The following is a 19,215-nucleotide window of genomic DNA, read 5'->3' as shown; positions in this document are numbered from 1 at the left end:
TCTCGCTTTTCAAGTTATTATTTTTTTAAAACGCTGCTTGTTGTTGCAGTCCCGATTTTGGCCACTAGGGGGCCGAGTCAAGGCCTGATATAGTTTGAGATTTTTTCCTGTTTTTTTTTTTTAATTTTAATTTTTTATTTTTTGGGGATTCGTGCACGACACCTACATCGCGGCTCTCCTACTCAGGATTCGTTCAGGATAGTCGCTGAAAATTCAATGAACGGAAACACACCGTCGCATTCCGGGTCCTCCAATTTAACAAAATCCCTCCTCCTCCTCCTGGGTTCGTCGTGTTTCGGGGTCTGCAACCTGTTAAGCCGACCTCGACCAGCACACCTGTAGCGTTGCCATGGTGATGCTTCTCCCTGATTTTTCATTCCTCGCAAGCGGCGCCGTCACGGGGGCCCTGAGATGTCTCTTGTCTGATCGGACCCTTTAAAAGCCAGGGTTTTTTTTAGGGGGCGGGGGTCTGCGAACCCGCAGAATGTCTGAAGAATGTGATTGAATCCAGAGATTCTGGAACCGGAGAGAAAGCCGACACCAGCGGTCCGGAGCGCCGGCGGTGTCGGCGGGGGATGTGCACGTCTACGGCGCTGGAAACCGGTTCGCTCCGGTCCGGCCTCCATCATCCGTGGCGAAACTCAACACGCGACAGGTTTTTTTACACGCCGCCTTGGACGGCCGACGCGCCTTCGCCGGACGCAGACGTCAAACCTCACGAGAATTACTTCTTTTTTTTTTTTATTTCAAAATAAGATTTAAAGTTCCACGACAGAAATACATCTGCGTCTTTTTGAGCTATGTAGCCGATGGCTAGCTAGTACATAGCAACTCTAGCAGTCAACAGATCTTTGATTAGCATGAGTTAGCATTTATCAGCTAACTCCTTACCTACTTGGGTTAGCTGTTAGTGGCTAACAGCAGCTAGCTAGTGAAGGCTAATAGAATGTTAAAGCTATGTTGTTATAGTGTGTCTTTGTTTCTTCACACACACACAGCTAAGTGAGCATATACCAAAATAAAGCTTATGTTAGCCAGGCTAGGCTAATTTTAAACTGATTTCATCTTCTATGCCTTTTTTTATACTTCGCTTGAGTTAAGTAGGAAATTATTGTCATAACATTGTAATGTACGTTATTGCCGGCAGGTTCTCAAGCACAGACCCTAAGAAAGGTGTCAATTGATCGGTAATCAATAATGATGTTTCTCCGTGAAATTCGCACAGCGCCATCCTGGGTCCGCCCCGAGGCCGAGAGCACGCCGCCGACCTTTAACAATCACCTTCTGACCTTGGTCGCTGTGTGAAAGGAAGGGGGTCGGGATTCTCACCGATATAATTTCCTAACATCCCGCCCTGAAACACGCTTCATTCCCGCTTAGAATCTTGTAATAACGCCATAATAACTGTGTCATTAACACAGTGACGGGTTCAACCTTACCGGGCTGGGTAGCGTCAACGTCACATGTAAATGTCACGCGTGTGTGAGCGGCGCAGGCTTCCTCATGTGGTTCCGCTCAAAAGTTTGGCCGCCGCCGTGGATGCGAAGCCACTCGGATACGTAAGATGGATTTAAAAAAAATAATAAACGCACGGGGTCATTGCAATGCCAGAATCTGGATTGTGTTTGTGTCTCTCTCCGGAAACACCTCGAGAAGACGCCGTGGGCGCCGCCGCTAACCTGCCGTCGGCCCGGTTAGACGCAACGTATTGATCCCGGCCCGGCGCCGCGGGTTATTTTGCCATCCTGCAACTCTACACAGATGTGTGTTTTGCTAACCTGGGTCCGGCTGCCGAGTGGTTTCCCTGGAGGGCTGATTGACTGCAGCCCCGGCCGCTTGACCCCGACACCCACCACCCCCTCGCCGGCTACCGTTGCTGGCGGGGGGAGCTGGGGGTGTTTTCACACCTGCCTGCTTCGGTCTGGCTCCATTTTTCTGGCCGCAGACACGAGCTTCTGCGGCAACTGCCAAAGCCGCACAATCCAACAGCATATGCTATGCTAGCTGGAGATTGAATCATCCGTTGGGGTGAATGAGAGGGCTAGCCGGCGATTAGCTCCAGCTGCTGTTTAGAGAGTGAATGAATGACGAGGGAGCTAATATGCTAACGATAGCTCAAGGAGTTCACATTAGCCAAGCTGCATGTTGCCTCTATAGGTGGCCCATTAATAGCGTGAGGGAGCTAATACTAGCCAGGGTGGAGACTAGTCATAGTTTGAGTCATAACGTTAACCCTCTCACCCAGACAGGCCAACAAATAACATGCGCTATGCTAGCTGGAGATTAAATCATCCATTGGGGTGAATAAGAGGGCTAATGTTTGCAGCTCGCGATTAGCTCCTGCTGCTGTATAGAGAGTGAATGAATGACAAGGGAGCTATTATGCTAACAATAGCTTAAGGGAGGTAACATTAGCCAAGCTGCATGCTGGCTCTATAGGTGGCCCATTAATAGCGTGCTAAAGCTAATAATAGCCAGCGTGTAGTCTAGTCATAGTTTGAGTCATGACGTTAACCCTCTCACTCAGACAGGCTAACAAATAACATGCGCTATGCTAGCTGGAGATTGAATCATCCATTGGGGTGAATGAGAGGGCTAACGTTTGTAGACCCTGATCAGCTTCAGCTGCCGTACGGAGAGAGAATGAACGATGAGGGAGCCAATGTGCTAACAGTAGCCTAGCTTCATGTTGGCTATATAGGTGGCCGAATATGAGCCAAGGGTAGCTAAAACTAGCCAGTGAGGAAACTCCTCCCCCAACAAGCTAACAAACAACATGCTCCATGCATGTTGCAGGAGACTAACTTCTCCATCGGGGCGAATGTGAGGGTGAATATTTGTCGGTGGCCCTTTGATTGACAGCCCTCATAGTCAGTTGGGATTGGCTCCAGCATGGACAATAAGCTAATGTGAGCTAATGTGCTAACGGTTGTCTAGGGGAGTTGTGTGTTGGCTCCGTGGGTGGCCTGGCATCAACAGGGACGATCGGCGCCAGCCGGCGTATGGATAATGATGTGCGAGCTAACATTGCTAATATTAGCCAGGGTGCCGCGCCAGCTAACGTTAGCCGCGCTGAAGAAAAACGAAAGGCTCCCCTCGCCAGAGGACGAGCGCAGCAGAAGCTGCCACTTGGCGTCGGTTCAGACATCTTGGTTTCACTTGGCGGTTCAGCCCGGTTTGGAGAACCTGAACCTGCGGGGTTGGGGCGAAGGGGGGCGGACGGAACAAAGTACGAAGTCAACCGCCGGTTCGTACCAAAGCAAACAAACCATTGACGTGGAGATTTGGAGAGGACCTCCGGAATGCGCCGGAGGTGGAGTCCACGCACCCGAACGCCAGGGCAATAAAAGAAAAATGGCCGCCCACGACCGCTTTTAAAGAGGATACATGTGTTTTTGGTGCGACCGGGAGGCGGGGTCGGGGTCGGTGCCGGCGACGCCAGCCAGAACAACCTCCCCCCCCCCCCTCCCTTCTCCTCACCAAAGGGATCAAAGTTCGAGTGTTTTGCAAAGCAGCCCCAGATGGCGGCGAGGAAGAGGAGTGAGGCGTTTGTTTTGACAAATTTCCGTGTTCGCATGTTCGCGGAGAGGCTCTCCCACCGCGGGTGTTGAAAGATCCGGGCGGCGGGGGTTCCGCCGTTTTACCGGGGGGTCGGGGACGACGACGTCGGCGCGCGGCGGACGCCACGTTCCCTCGTCTCACAGCTGGCTGCACTTAGCCACCGATGCTATCTGTCCGGCTGCGAGGACAGATGGTCCCCATCAAGGGGGGTTGTTTGCGGCCCGGTGTCTCGCTCGCTTTTGCCGACGGGGAGAAGGTGCCGTTCGTCCGGTCGTCTTCACCGGTTCCGGGCGGCTCCCGTCTGCACGCCCGGCTGCCCAAGACCCCCAAGTTGGCGCCCTCCATGGATAGCACCTAGCATGGCTGCGCCGCCGCCAGCGGCATGGGCGAAGCACTTTTGGAACTGCGAGGTTACATTTACAATCTTGTCGACACTCGTTTATAACCTTGTTATTACTTGCTTATAACGCCAGGTTCTCTCCAGGTCGCACAATCTGATGTTTTCGGGGCGTCATCCGACGTCATCGCGGCGTCGTGCTAACGAACGCCCACTTCTTAGCGTTTCCAAGATTATCCGCCACTTCCTGTTTGAATGCCGAAGTGTCTTTAAGCAAGACACCGACCACCAATTAGCTCCAGGTGGGCCAGTTAGCAGCTGCCACTACCGCACTGTATGATGAAATTGGAGAATGCTATCCAGTGCAAAGCTCGTTAGCATTACTAACCTTGCTATTACACGTTTATAACGGCAGGTTCTCGCCTGGTCACTCAATTGGATGTTTTCAGGGCGCGGACACCATCCGACAGCGCCGCGTCGTGCTATCAAACGCTAACTTCCGGGCGTTTTGATGATTATCGCCATTTCCTGTCCGCATGCCGACCACCAATTAGCTCCCGGTGGTCCGGTTAGCTGCTAGCACAGCCACCACTGCAGTGTATGCTGGAACAGGTGAATGCTATCCAGTGGAACACTTGTTAGCATTAATATCCTTGTTATTACATGTGTATAACGCTAGCGGACTCTTTCAGGGGGAACGCACGCTATCCGACAGTTCCACCGACGAACGCCCGCTCTTAGCACGTCTTTAGCATTCTGACGATTTATTCCTGCGCTATATGTTAGCTTCGTTAACACGTTTTTCAACCCAAACCTCCCGAATCCTTGTATCGCACGCTAGCACTTTGCTAACGGTGTATCATCGCAGCACTGCCGTCCTCCCCGGTGCGCCGCAACTCTGCTCCTCATTACTCCTCCGAGAACATCTGCTCCTCCAGAAGAAGACCTCTCTAAACTGCTCCTTATTCTCAGAAGCGATGACATGTAATATCCCCCTGCCTCCGCTTATTATTATTATTTTTTTTTTTTGTTTCGGCTCGCCTCCGACCCTGTGTGAAAAAGCGGCGTCATCGAGCTCCACGCTCTCCAAGGTTTTTTTTTTTCCCCACCCTGGACAAGGAGGGGGCTTCCTGCGGCGGCGCCCTGAGATCGGCTTCTCCCGGAGACCTTTATCGAGCGACCCGGACGACGCCGGATGCTTTGTTTTTTCGGTGCCCGCGGGGCGAGAGGCGGCTTCGCCACGGCAACCGCTCCCACCGCTTCTGAAATCCACGTTTCCAATGGCCGGTAGTTGGAGGTGGCGGCGCGTGGTGGTGGGGGGCGCCGGGTTGAAACAGCGGCATTGTTCTCCAAAAAAAAGTGTGTGTGTGTGTCAGGTTGAGCTCTTGTCTGGCCCCGCTTAGTCTCTTCAGGATGTTTTGGGTGTATATATATATGTGTGTGTGTGTGTGTGTGTACTTTCCAGCTTTATAAAACTCATTTCCTGGCTGGCGCTTAGGAAAACACAGAGTATATTGGGTAATAACGCGACGGAGGGGAACGGCCGCGCTGTTGATACGACGGAGCGGCGAAGGGGCGGCGGCGCCGTGATGGATGGAGTGCGTGGAAGAGAAAGAGAGCGAGGGAGAATGCTGATGTGGAGATAAGCGTCGCTGCGGCGTAGGTGGCTGGCCGGTGTTTGTGTGTCCGGATGGGTGGCGCTGCGCAGGGGAGGGCAGGTTCCAGCTGAAATATAAAGAAAACACCAGAGTCTTTTGTTAGCGCTTAGGAAAACACAGCGGGCGGACAAAGAGCGCGTGGGGTTAAATGTCCTGCGCCAGGCGCTCATTTTAGCTATTTTCATTAATACCTGTTAGTTATTACACCGTTATACACTTATAGTGTTATTACTTCTTCTTTCATCCTTCTTTTTTTTTCCAAATAGCCGGAAAATTCCACTTGCGCATAATAATAATAAAAAAGAATCTGCAATAGATTAGCGAAAAAAAAAAAAAAAAAAAAAAATGAGCGAGACGAACATTTGCTAGTAATAACAAGGTAATAACATAATAATAATAAAAAGATAGAGGTCGTTAAAGGCGGCAGGGGAAAAAAAATAACGGAGGAAACCAATGATGCGGTGTGTGATCGGTGCACGCACACACACACACACACAAACATTTACGCGGGGGTGTTAGCATTTGCTAATTAGCATTAGCATCCGACGTCGGATGAGAAAAAAAACAAAAATAACGGCGGATTCTGGACCGATGCTGGATTCTTCATTTTATGGACGAGGGTCGTTGGACGGCGATTGACAAGGCGCCCGTCAAGCCAGGCGTTTTTCTCTCAAACAACCATCACTCACGTTAATGGCCTCATATAACTTTTTATCCTTTCAACCCGTGAAGGGTCCGACCGCGGGGCCCGCGGGGCCCCGGATAAATCAACTATTGGCAACCGCTATCGCGAAAGCTAAGAGGTTTCAGCTAATTTATATCTTCGACGTTTTAATGTGCACGTGCATCCAATAAAAAAACATATTTCAGGAAGAAGACCCCTGTTGTTTTCCAGTTCGCGTTATACTTTCTCCTTGTCTTGTAAGATCCGCAGGGGGGACAAGCGTTTAATTAAGCCGCCAACGAACAGACTAGCGGGATTCAGTAGCGGAGTCGGGCTAGCATGCTAACTCATCTGTTGCTATGACAGGATGACACATCCGCGCCGGTCATCTGTTAGCACAAACCGACGCGCGTACAAGAAGCGTTTTCTTTCATCCCGCTCTTAAAACACCAAAACATATCTTTCTTTCAAATCATGTATTAGCGCGGTGATAAATGTGTCATTAACATGCTAGCAATGCTCACGCAGTTTGTCATGCTTCATATTCCTCCTCGACAAGGATTCATGAAAACACCTTTTTCTCCCCCTTGGTGGGCTTTTTTAAATTCAATATAGCATTTTTTTAAAGAAATCTGTGACAATAGCGAGCGGGAAAGCAGGGGTTAGCATGCTGTGCTGCAAGCTAATCATCTCTATAGCAGCTAGCATACAGCCATTTAGCTGACTAGGGTACCATGGGGATGCTAATCCGTTCGTGCATCAGATTTACCAGCCGGTTAGCGTAGCATCCTTAATATTCCCCGTCCGGATTAAGTTAAAGGGCGCTAATTCGCAGCGGATCCGAGCGCGGGTGCGATTCCCGACAACACGTGTTCGGGCGAAAAATCCAAAAGCGATTTCGTCCTCAGAGAGGAAATATTTCGTGGGGAAGGTGCACTTTATGGGCTGAGAGGGATTGGTGTCAAAGTGCTTACAGATGCTTTCAGTTTTGATGTGTGGCCAAGGGGCCTGATCCACACACACACACACACACACACACTTACACACACATCGGTTGGCGCACCTGTGAGCGTACTGATGTGATTAAGAGCACTTTGTTTGTGGCGCGGGATCAGAGAGGCGTCCGCTGGCGATGTCTCACTCCGACACAAAAACTCGATCCCGTGTTTGACGGATCTCTCTGCATCTCGGCGGCTTCCTGAACATGTTCTGGAAAAAGGCGTGACCTCGGCGGGGGTGTGTGGCGCGTGCACGTGTGGGAAGAAAAGCCAACAGGTGGACGGACCTGCGGAAGTTATCTTACTGATTGACCGCATTTGTGTCTGTGTGTGTGTGTGTGTGTGTGTGTTATATTTATATATGTGGGCGTGTATGGCACTATATGTATGTGCCACATGTGTGTTTCATGAATGTCGGCGTCCTACATGTGTATACTATGTGTATATTTGGGTGTATCATGTATTTATAGGGCCAACATGTGTGTATGTTGGCATGCTATGGGTGTCCTATATACGTGTGCTACGTGTGTGTGCTATGTGTGTAAGTGGGTGTGTCCATATGTGAACTACAGGTGTTTATGTTGCTGTGCTACGTGTGTGTGCTGTTTGTGCTACATGTGTATGTTATGTGTGTGTGTGTGTGTATGTGTGTGTTTGTGTGCTATATGCATTTACTATGTGTGTGCTGCATGTTAATACATGGGTGTGTTATATGCATATGCCACATGTATGTACGACATTTTTATGCTACATGTGTGTACGTGTGTGAGAGTACATGTTCATAGGTCGGTGTGCTACCTGTGTGTGCGTGTGTGTGTGTGTGTGTGTGTGTGTGTGTACAACATGTTTATATGTTGGTGTGTATGTGTACTACATTTTCATATGATGGTGTGCTGTGTGTGTGTGTGTGTGTGTGTGTGTGTGTGTGTGTGTGTGTGTGTGTGTGTGTGTATGTGTGTGTACTACATGTTCATATGTTGGTGTGTTACATATGTGTGCGTGTACTACATGTTCATATGTTGGTGTGTGTGTGTGTGTGTGTGTGTGTGTGTGTGTGGGTATGTGTACCATAAGTTAATATGTCGGTGTGTGTATGTGTGTACAACATGTTCATATGTATGTGTGTGTGTGTATGTACACTACATGTTCATATGATGGTGTGCTGTGTGTGTGTGTGTGTGTGTGTGTGTACTACATGTTCATATGTTTGTGTGTGTGTATGTATGTGTACAACATCATATGTTGGTGTGCGACGTGTTTGTGTGGTGTGTGTGTACTACATGTTCATTGGATGGTGTGCTGTGTGTGTGTGTGCGTGTGTGTGTGTGTGTATGTGTACTACATGTTTATATGTTGGTTTGCTATGTGCGTTTGTGTGGTGTGTGTGTATGTGTACTGCATGTTCATATAATAGTGAGCTGTGTGTGTGTGTGTGTTTGTACGTGTACTACTTGTTCATATGTTAGTGTGCTACTTGTGTACTACATGTTTTTACACATGTGTGCTATGCTACATTTTCGTATGTCTGAGTGCTACGTATGTGTGTGTGTGTGTGTGTGTGAGCTATAGGTGTGTATTACACATGCATCACATTGTCTTGTTGGCTCTTCCTAATCACCCTGGAAGGAGAGACTCTGATTGGTTCGTATTTTTAGGTCGCACTTCAGATAACCTCGTCCCCGCCGAGCGCCGTCCAGGCCCGGATCCCGCAGCCTTTTCCCCTTCGCCGCCGCGCCGACGGGAGAACCCGAGCGGCCGCCGCGTTTCCTGAGCAATCCATCTTCGCCGAAGCAATTTGGCCCGAAATTTATATTCCGGGAGTCAGAAACACGGGGTTCGAATTACAACGTCCGCAATTAGCGTGAAGCGCGGCGTTTCCCCAGATAGGGGACTCGGGGCCGCCGCCAAACGGGGAAATTGATTAAAAGCACGCCGGCTGTTGCGAAGGCTCGGGAGAATTTGAGGTGAATGGAAAATTATGCAGATGTGACGCGTGTGGCGGTCGGAGGCCAGGAGTCTAATTGGAAACAGGATCCCGGATGAATGTGTGTGTGTGTGTGTGTGTGTGTGTGTGAGCGCGTTCGGGGTCATTATGGATCCGATCGATTATCCGGGAATGGAAGAGGTGGGTTTTAAGGGGGAAAATGTTAAAAATTCATGGATTGGCCGAACGTTTCCAGGAGAAACACTGGAAGCGTCTCCGTCCGGGGGTCGCAGACGAAACCCCAACGTTCCCTTTCGCCGCGTCGCCGCGAGAAGACAAAAAAAAAAAAAAAAAAAAAAAAAAAGAAGGCGTGTAATGTTCTGGAAACAATATGGCGCCTCTTTGGTGTTTTTTTTTTTTTTTTTTTTTTTCCTCCCCTTTCGTTCTCGTCCGGCTGGGGATCAAAAAGACGAAAAAAAAAAAAAAGTGACAACATAAATTAAGTTTGAATCGCGTGGCTTCTCTCCCCGGGGGGAAGAGGCGAACACAAACAGCGGCGGATGTGGCCCTGTTTGTTATAACCGCTTTTATTACTGTGTTATTACCCCTCGGGCGGCGTGAGCACTTTCTCCGCCGCGCTTCCCAGAGTCACTTTATCAAACTTTATCGTTAAAATCCATGCATAAATGTTCACGCTGTGTTATAACACGGTTATTACATATGTTAGCGGACCCGGGTCGGAGGTGGAAGCGGAGTCGGGGTGAAAGAAAAGCGATATTCTGTCGCGTCACGTGACAAAACATGAGCCGCCGCCGCCGCCGCCAGGGGCGGAGGGTTTGGGGGCGCGAGCGAGAAAATACGGATAATCGGTTTTGACCGCTTGTAATGCGGCTCCGACGGCGGTGCCAGTCCCGTGATGTCGGAGGGGCGTATCGTCACGACACGTCCCAACAGCCGCGCTTTTATTTTCATTTTATTTTCATCCATTTATTTATTTTATTTATGCTTTCGCCCTTCAAAAGACGCCTTTTTTTTTTTTTTTTTCGACGGGCTGAAATCAGCTCCCGACAAACGCCGGCTTCATGAGTCGCAGATGTTTCGCCGGGGACGTTGAATCACGGCGAATCGGGCGCGGTGCTTGAGCGTGACATGTAAACACACACACACACACGGACACACACACACACACGGACACACACGTTCAACGTGATAGCGTTGTTTGGAGATCTAAAACCGGAAACTGCAGCTTCTGCGGGTTTGTTACCGCTTTCGCCGCTGTATCCGTGGCGTTAGCCGCTGCTAACCTGTTAGCAGGTGCTAGCCGGTTAGCACTAGCTGTAACAAATGTTGAAAACGCCTGCGTGGACGGCCTAATGGGGGTTTAGCGCTTCCTCCCAAACCGCTAACAGAGAGCGTGCCTATTAGCGCGTCACGCTTTTTTCTTGCCCCCCCCCCCCGAAAAAAAAACATTTAGACGTCCAAATTGAGTTGTGGCACCTGCACCTGGAGATGAAGACCGCATTCCGCCGTCAAGCAGTTGATTCATCTCCGTTTTGTTAAACCAGAAACACGAGGCGGCGCCAGCCCTTTTTCTCGCCTCACCAGGGGGTGGGGGCTCGTCTGGCCTCGCCGCGGGCGCCGGCGTTTCTCCCCTCCCGAGGCCGAAAGCGCCGCCGGGTGATTTACTCCCTTCAGAAAGCTGTAATTATGTTCAGCATGTCGCGCTTGTTTCAAAATATAAACACAGCGTGAATCTCAGATGGGGGGGGGGGGGGGGGGCGTTTCCGCGGTGATTTATACGGTGGGGCAGACGCGGGCCCTGTTAGCTTCCCTTAGCCATGCTAGCTTCCCTACCAGGAGCCTGTCGGACTGTACGTTTTTTAAACGGGACGCCGTTGCCATGGCAACCAGCAGAAGACGCCCGTTCCTCCCAGCCAAGAACTTTCAGGAGCCGCGCCGCGACGTTTTCCTCAAGCCTCCCTTTTGTCTGTGACTGGAGGGTTGCCAAGGACGGGAATTAGCTGAGCGGGCTAATGGCGCGGCGCGGCGCAGGCGGTCTGATGGTTTTCATGTGCCCGGGGAGTAAACAGAGCAACATGTGTCGGCGGGGCTTGTCTGGCTGTCGTCTGACAGAGAGCGCAGTGTTGCGGTGGAAGTGCTGAGAGACGAGCAAGCTCACACTGCAGGCGGCCGCAAATGAAAACCATCGAAGGCCCCGGCAACTTAATTAACCCGCCAGATGGAGTCACGGGGTGCGCCGCTCCTTCTCCTTCTCCTTCTTCTTCTTCCTCGGAGAAAATCGGACGACGACGACGCGACTTCTGAGCTCGGCGGATTCCACGGAAGAAGCCTTTTTTCGTGGCGAAACGCAAATTCACCCCTGCCTCTCGTCCGGTAGTCCATCCCGGCCGGACGTACATCCAACCACCCTTTTATTCCTTCCCCTTTTTGGAGCATACAACTACTCACATTTCGTGCCTCCGTTGAACTTCCTGCATATTTTTGGACTGTGAGAGGAAGAAAACCAGAACGGACATGCTTGTAGGGCCGTGGTCTGCAGAGGACAGGTGGTTAGCTTGCGCTTGCAAAGCGGCGCTAGCCACACGCGCTAGCATCAACCACGGCGCACTTGTTTGCTTTGTGTTTCTTAAGAGTCCCAGATTCCCCCCCCCCCTTCACACACACACACACATGCACAGGGCAAAGGTCAATAATGTGTTTATTGTTTTTAGCAACACTGTGCTACACAGGTTCACAGCTCCAAATCTCTCCAGTACAAACCCAACTCATAGACATTCAACGCGAAACAGCAAAAATAAAAAAAAATAGAATATCCCATCTGGTGGAGGGCACTTAGTGAGTTCAGATTTTTTTTCGCACCGTCACAATCATTGGTCCCTTTTTGCCGTGAGCTCGGAGTGCAGGGAAGGGTCGTTAGCTTGGATGCTAACTATTCCTAGCGTGAGGGGGGATAAGGGGGGATATCTGAGAGTATCGAAACGTGCGCACGTTTGTTTGACCCCAGCTCTCGTCTGCGTGGAGCGAAACCTTTGCGCAAACTGAAATTGCGCACACACACACGTGCGCGCGCACACACACACACACACACACACACACTGTCTGATCGCTGACAACTACCAGATGGCACGGGGAGGCCAGACAGTGTTGATAAATTAGGGTGCAGGGTCAGAGTGAGAGTGTGTGTCTTTACCCCTGGATGATGTGTGTGTCTGTCGACCCCCCCAAGCGCGTAACGTGCACGGCTGTTTTATACGTGCGCGTGTGCATGCGCGCACATGTGCGTGCCAGAGTCGAGGCGCGTAGGAGTTGAGAGCGCGCTGGTCAGAGCATGGTTTATGTCTGCAAATATCCTCTCTCTTAGCTCCTTCCAAATCTTCCCTTCGCTGCATCTGCGTCTCGTTACTAAATCCGCTCTTTGCTTTCCTATAATTTTCTGTATTTGCTTGACAAACTGTTTTGGTGGGTGGGGTGGAGCGGGTGGTGGTGGTGGGGGGGGGGACACTGCGTTCCAAATTCCCAGCATATGGTTGTGCTTCGACCTGCCACATAGCATCGGCGTCCCGGGAAAAACGGTCTTTTCGTCTTTCGGCGAGGCTGCTGACCACGTTGGGTCCGATTTTTCTTTTTCTTTTCGGGTTTCTCCACGACGACAGGATCAGTTCGGTTGATCCCGCGCCTACAACGCGACGGCTCGTCGGCGACAAGTGACGACAACGATTGAGAGACGGCGTTCCATTTCCGTTTGCCCGCGAATAAGTGTAAACTTTTTGGACAGTTTTTTTTTTTTGGTCCCGTCCTTAACCTCGCCGACGGCGCAGCACGCCGCGACTCTTCGGGAAACACGGAGCATACAACTCTTGTCTCTACGCGACAAGAGAGCGAGGAGGCGAGGGAGACGGAGTCCAGTGCTGAGGCATACCGCTCCCTCCCTCCCGTCTCTTTTCATCTACCGGGCTCATTTCTTAACGGCAAACTCCCCTTCCTCCTCCTCCTCGTCTTCCTCTTCCTCCCCCCCCCCCGTGTCCGAAAGACAAAACAGACCTGTGGGTCGCCCCTCTCCTCCCGTCTCTGCGCAAAGAGGCACTTCTCTGAAAAGTCTTTGCATACAATCCACGGCTCGGGCGTTTCTGTGTGTTCTCAGAGTGGTTTTTCTTTGGAGTCCAGTCAAGGCAAAAATATATATGAATTAGTTTATCTTTAAAAAAAAAAAAAAAAAAAATCACCGCAGTTCGACGTCGGCAATCGTTTATGTACAGCACTTTCATGGCACACCTTTGAAAAAAAAAAAAGAGAAGTATTCCATTTTTGTTCTTTTGGCTTTGGTATGCTTGGCATCGTCTTCCTCGCCTAAGCCCTTCCTCACGTCCCCCGCTGAGGATTTATCATCGTCTGTACATTCGTCGGTCTCCGATCAAAATCCCACCAAACTTGTTGTTGGTGTCCTAGCAACCGCGCACTTCATATGCTAATTTGACATACGGGGGGGGGGGAGCAGATCAAATTTTTGGGGGGCGTTTCTTCACGCCCGGGTGATTGCCTTTCTCAAGGATCAAGAAAAATTGCACATGTATCTCCGCTTATTTGACTCAATGGCTTGGTATCGCTTGATGGAGCGTGAGGGAGTAGGATCCCGGCTGCTTCTCCCGTCTCGCTCCGCCTCCTCGCAAAGTTCCTCGCAAAGTTCCTCGCTTTGGCGCCAAGCCGCCGAGGCCTCGAGTCCCTCCTCCCCGCGTGTCCGTCCAGACGAGACGCCGGAGATTCAGCCCCGGCGCCGGGATCCCGCAACCTGTTCCACTCAACGGATGTTCGATTTCGATTTCCTCCAGCGCGCCCGCGTCTGCTTCCCATCCCTTGTGCTCGCTCTCCTTCTGACCACGCCGCTTCAGAGGTCCAAGCGGAAGGCGCCGAAGTAGCTGGAGGAGTCGTCCGCGTTGACCATCGTCGGGGACGAGACGGAGACGAAGAGCTCGTCGCCGGCCCGTAGTTCAAACAGTCCTCCCTGGTACACGGAGTGCAAGGCGTACTCGGCGTCCGGAGCCCAGCACTTTGTGCCCACCCCCTTCAGGAGCTAGCGGGATCAGAGAGAAGCTCAAGTGAGTGCGAGGAAGACTACAAGTGGCGTAGTGTGTTATGCTTGCGGCACGGTATGCCCTCAGCGTGGTATGCTCGCAGCACGGTATGCTTGCGGCGACGGTATACCCTTAGCGTGGTATGCTTGCAGCACGGTATGCTTGCGACGACGGTATACCCTCAGCGTGGTATGCCCGCAGCGTGGTATGCTCGCAGCACGGTATGCTTGCGGCGACGGTATACCCTTAGCGTGGTATGCTCGCAGCACGGTATGCTTGTGGCGACGGTATACCCTTAGCGTGGTATGCTCGCAGCGTGGTATGCTTGCGACGACGGTATACCCTCAGCGTGGTATGCCCGCAGCGTGGTATGCCCGCAGCGTGGTATGCTTGCGGCGACGGTATACCCTTAGCGTGGTATGCCTGCAGCGTGGTATGCTCGCAGCATGGTATGCTTGCGGTGACGGTATGCCCGCAGCATGGTATGCTTGCGGTGACGGTATGCTTGCGCTGTACCTGTATGGGGCTGGGGTAGGAGGTCTTCTTGTAGACGCACTGCACCAGCTGGTGGCTTACGCTGCGCTGGTCTGCGTCACTGGGGGATGGGTATCGAAAATAAACCTGGGGAAGAGGAGGGAGGAACTTTGAGCTTCCTTTCACCGGAAAGATTTCCTTCCCGGCTCGCCCGAGAATTCTCACCTGTGAGTACAGGTAGTACCGCCCGTTCTGGGGCACTCGCAGCCTCCCGTTAGACAGGGTCATGTTGTGTAGGTGAGCCCCGAAGCTCTGGTCGGCCCACGAGCTGACCACATGGCGGCAGGACTGGTGCAGGCCCGGCGGCTGGTACTGCGAGAACCCTGTGGAGAGAGGGCAGACTTTAAAATCAATCATTCGTATTCGTCTTGCTGTTAATGTGCAGCTCATGCAGGTAGGTGGGGTTAGCTTGAGTTAGCACGTAGCATCGCTGCGGTGAAAACGAAACCACCCGCGCCGGAGCTAACGGGGTCGAGGCGGAATGTTCCGACCGCTGTTGGTATTAAAACCCTCAGGAGCGCCGGCTCGGGCGACTCCCCCGCCGAGTCAAAACACAAAAGCCAGATATTGGACGTCTGCTTCGGATCTGCTGCGGGTCAGGGGGCGTCCCACTGAACATCGATGGGAAAAAGCTAAATTCCGCAATGTTTTGGGGTTCCTCCAGGGTTGGAACCCAGACACGCTGGGATTTAATCCGAAGAGCTTTATTTTGGAGGTTTTCTGGCGCTCCTCCTCCAGCTCCACCTACATTTCTGCAAGATGAGCTCGTTTCGGGGGGAGGCGGTGAAGGTCAAGGGTCAAGAAAACGTATCCCGAGGGTCCTAAGCCATCAGATCCACAGGACCGGAGGCCAGTTCCGGCATCCGCCCATTTGACATCACCATAAAAACCCCAGACGCCGGCCAGCGAACATTTGTCATTCATCACGCTAAGACATCCCAGGAAAAGAGCGCGGTTGCCGACAGCGACGGCGGCGTTCGCTAGCTTCCTTTATGGCGCAGGCGCTCCTTTCAAGCCCGTGTGAGGGATTCATGTCTCCAATTTTCACTTTGCCGTCGGACTTTATGTGAAATCCAGGCTTAACTCAGGAACCTCTGTCTTCCTTCTTCCTCCTTCTGCACACACACACACACACACACATGCACGCATGTGCACGTGGCTCATTCCTTGCCCTTTGTCAAGTCAACAGAAATGAGATAAGGCGGATCTGCGCGGTTGTCGACACCCTTCTTCTCGCACGCCAGTTTTCCGACCAAACAATGGCGAGCGCCCGCGACTCCAACACATGAGGAACAAATCACGTCTTCAGCGCCGCGGATTCGACCCGCTAAAACACACTCTGTTGTTGTAACAACACGTCGACCCGCGCGTTCGTTTTTCCCAGCCAGGCTGATATAAACACGTTGTCGCAATAGTTTTTGAAAAAATACGGTCGGCCGCACCGGCGGAATCTCGCCGGCGATTCAAAAACCGGGAAATAGTCGAGCGGGGTTTTTTCCTCTCTCGCTGGCCGGACGCCATTTCTCCACGCATCGAACCGGTTCGGGATTACCCTTCGCGCCAACCGTCGGAGAACCCACGGCGCTGAAGAAAAACGCATTGCCGACACCAGAATGTTCTTGGAAGCGTGCGAGCGGCGGCCGCCGTCGGAGGAGGAAAAAAAAAAAAAAAATCACGGCGCAGAACAATAGGTTCCCTCCCGCTTTGTTCTTTCCCCGTCAGATGTCTTCATTCGCTAAATCCAGGCGTCCGTGGACGCCGACCAACTATTTGTTCTCAGGGCTTTGATGAATGGTTTTACGATTTAGCAAATAGGAAAAAAAAAAGATATGTACTCCGCCGGTCATAAACCTCCCGTCTGATCTTCGCTTGACATAAATAATGTGATAACACACACACGGAACACATGGAATTCCATGTGCGGGTAAATCCGGCGGCGGCGGCGGCGGCGGCGGCGGCGTCTCACCTCTGGCGCTGGTGTCCTTCAGGGTCAGGTGGGCGGACGGCCTCTGGGCCACCGAGGTCATGAACTTCGAGCCGGAGTTGTTGAACGGCCGCGGCATGGTTCTGGCCTCTGGAGGGAAGGGAGATGACATCAGGTGTTTGTGATGTGTGTGTGAGTGTGTGTGTGTGTGTGTGTGTGTGTGTGTGAGCTCACCCATGAAGGTTTGTTTGGAGATGATGTTCTCCGTCACCTGCGAGAAAACAGGAAACCACGATGAGCTTTGCTTTTCAAAATAACCCCCATTTATCTGCGTTCAAATACGATCGGGGCAAAAAAAAAAAAAACACACTTATTACGCTTATTATTGAGTTATTAACTGTAAATAAACAGCGACGTGGCGCTTTTCACCAACACGTCAGACAAAGAGATGCAAAAAGTGGCAGCGTGACAGATAGAAGTAAAGTAATAACCGGAGTGCTAACAACTGATGCTAGTAATGCTAACTGTCTGCTACGGTGGAGTCTGAATGCTTTATAAGAAGTCGTTAGTCGAAGTTTATTAGAAGTTATTGCTGGTTCTGAGACCCGTTAGAGCCGTTGCATCTGGATTATACGAGATTATATCCCATCCTCGACCGCGGGATTAAAAGAAACCCTCCCTCTCTCTCTATCTCATCAGGGTTGGAGGCGGCCCACCTCCTCGCCATCTCAGCGGCGTCTGGTTCTCCTCCGCAGGCCTAAGACCTCTCATCGCCGTCATAAACATGAAAGCTTCCCCTTCTCTCTCTCTCTCACACACACACACACACACACACTTCATCTCTCGCCCTTGTCTTTAGCCCTGCCACCTCCACCTCCACCTCCACCTCCACCAGAAGGTCTATTTTCTCAGTGGTGATGTGACCGGTCTAATACGTCCCGAGGTGGAGAACCCGTGGTTCCCCTGCTCGTAAATCTCCATGATTATCCCGCAGAACCGCCGTAAAAAAAAAAAAAAAAACACACGTATGATGAATTCCATCTCCTCCACCTCCACCTCCATCTCCATCTCCACCCCCCGGACCTCCATCCTGCTACAACCCGAGGTGTTATTCTTGGAAGGCGGCCCGCTTCCCCTGCGCCGTGCTCTGCCCGGCCGGCAAATTGGACATGATGGCTCCGGGGGGGTTCGTGTGTGTGTGTGTGTGTGTGTGTGTGTGTGTGTGTGTGTGTGTTACCCTGCTTGTCTCTATCCTCTGGGGGTGGGTTGTTGCATGTGTGCGCGGGCGCTACGCTAACTCGCAGCCAGCGTGACATCACCTGCTAGCGCGTTTCGGTAAATTAGCCGAAAAAACTGCGCCTCTTTCCGATAACCGCCGTCCCCCCGGTGGCCACCGGGAGCATTGCAACTCGCTCGTTCCCGATCTTTGGTTGGAAGTCGGATGGCACGAATGAGAAAAACGTTTTTTTTTTTGCAGACGTGCAATCCAACTTGGCCGCCACTGCATTGAATATGCGGTGAATCACGATGGCGGGATTTATGTCTGAGGCGGCGTCTGAGCGGCTGCGCGGGCAAAAGGTGAAACCGTCGCTTTGAATCAGACGCCGTTTCCATCCCTTCCTTCCTCAATGTTTACTAACGATTTCTAAACAAAACACCATAATGCCTTAATACACGCTTCTGCCAGGGGTCTTCAACCTGCATTAAGCTAATTGCAGCGGGGAGGAATGTGTGTGTGTGTGTGTGTGTGTGGGGGTTGATGGGGGGGTTCATGTCTGACCTCATTGCCGAGGACACGAGGCCACTCACGCGATTGGACGGAATATTTTTCATCAGATGCTATCAGGGAACTAAATGCCTCCAATCAGAGATGTTTTATAATCAAGCAAACCTGCAGGTAGTTATTCCCGGCCCCCCGTCCCCGTCCCCGGGCCCCGGCCCCCCCCGAACCCCGGGCCCCGGCCCCCCCCGAACCCCGGGCCCCGGCCCCCCCGGCCAGCTTGAAGCCATTAAGCCGTATGTCAGCCGTGGCTAATGTCGGAGTAGGTAATAATCTGTAATAAGAGTTTTAGCTTGGCGTACCTGTCTGCTCGGGCAACAGCACGGCGCAGGTAAAGCTACGCTAATCGAGGCGCTAGCCTCTTGCCCCGGGTAATGGGGCGTCCACGGTTATTTCTTTTATGAATATAAATGCTATTATTACATCATGTTAGTGTGTGAGCACCCCGTTGTCTCTGCTAGCTGTGGTTAGCTGGCACAGCCACAAACGCCTTATAAATGCTCTATCTGCAGGTGGATATAACGTTAGCTTTGGAAAACCCGTGCTCGACTTTTGAAAACAAAATCGAGATATAAAAACTACAAATCCCATGTGCACGCTGCTTGAGTTGCATTGAAGCGCTGTCGGTTTTTGTAGTTCAACAAGGGATTCCTCAAAAACAAAACCATGAGCGGGACGGGGTGGGGTGGGGCACGGAGGGGTCAATGTGTGGTTCCTGAGCGCGTGGCTCTCGTATCTATATTCT

The 19,215-nt window shown here is 51.7% G+C and overlaps 1 protein-coding gene across 1 annotated transcript in view; it reads right to left on the bottom strand.

The window, feature by feature from the left end:
• Window positions 1–11,844: 11,844 nt before the first annotated feature.
• tnfsf10l (TNF superfamily member 10, like) overlaps window positions 11,845–19,215 on the bottom strand; it is a 37,160-nt gene continuing 29,789 nt past the window's right edge. The window contains exons 3-7 of the mRNA XM_086165727.1: window positions 16,925–16,961; window positions 16,733–16,840; window positions 14,932–15,089; window positions 14,749–14,853; window positions 11,845–14,231 (exon numbers count right to left, since the gene is read on the bottom strand). Of these exons, the coding sequence (XP_086021853.1) occupies window positions 14,046–14,231; window positions 14,749–14,853; window positions 14,932–15,089; window positions 16,733–16,840; window positions 16,925–16,961 (594 nt within the window). The 3' untranslated portion in view covers window positions 11,845–14,045. The remainder of the gene's footprint in view (window positions 14,232–14,748; window positions 14,854–14,931; window positions 15,090–16,732; window positions 16,841–16,924; window positions 16,962–19,215) is intronic.

The sequence above is a fragment of the Fistularia commersonii genome, chromosome 19, assembly GCF_037954325.1.
Source record: "Fistularia commersonii isolate RoL2024-O1a breed Wild chromosome 19, RoL_Fcom_v1.0, whole genome shotgun sequence".
Classification (NCBI taxonomy): Eukaryota; Metazoa; Chordata; class Actinopteri; order Syngnathiformes; family Fistulariidae; genus Fistularia; species Fistularia commersonii.
This window is presented reverse-complemented; position numbering and strand designations above follow the sequence as displayed.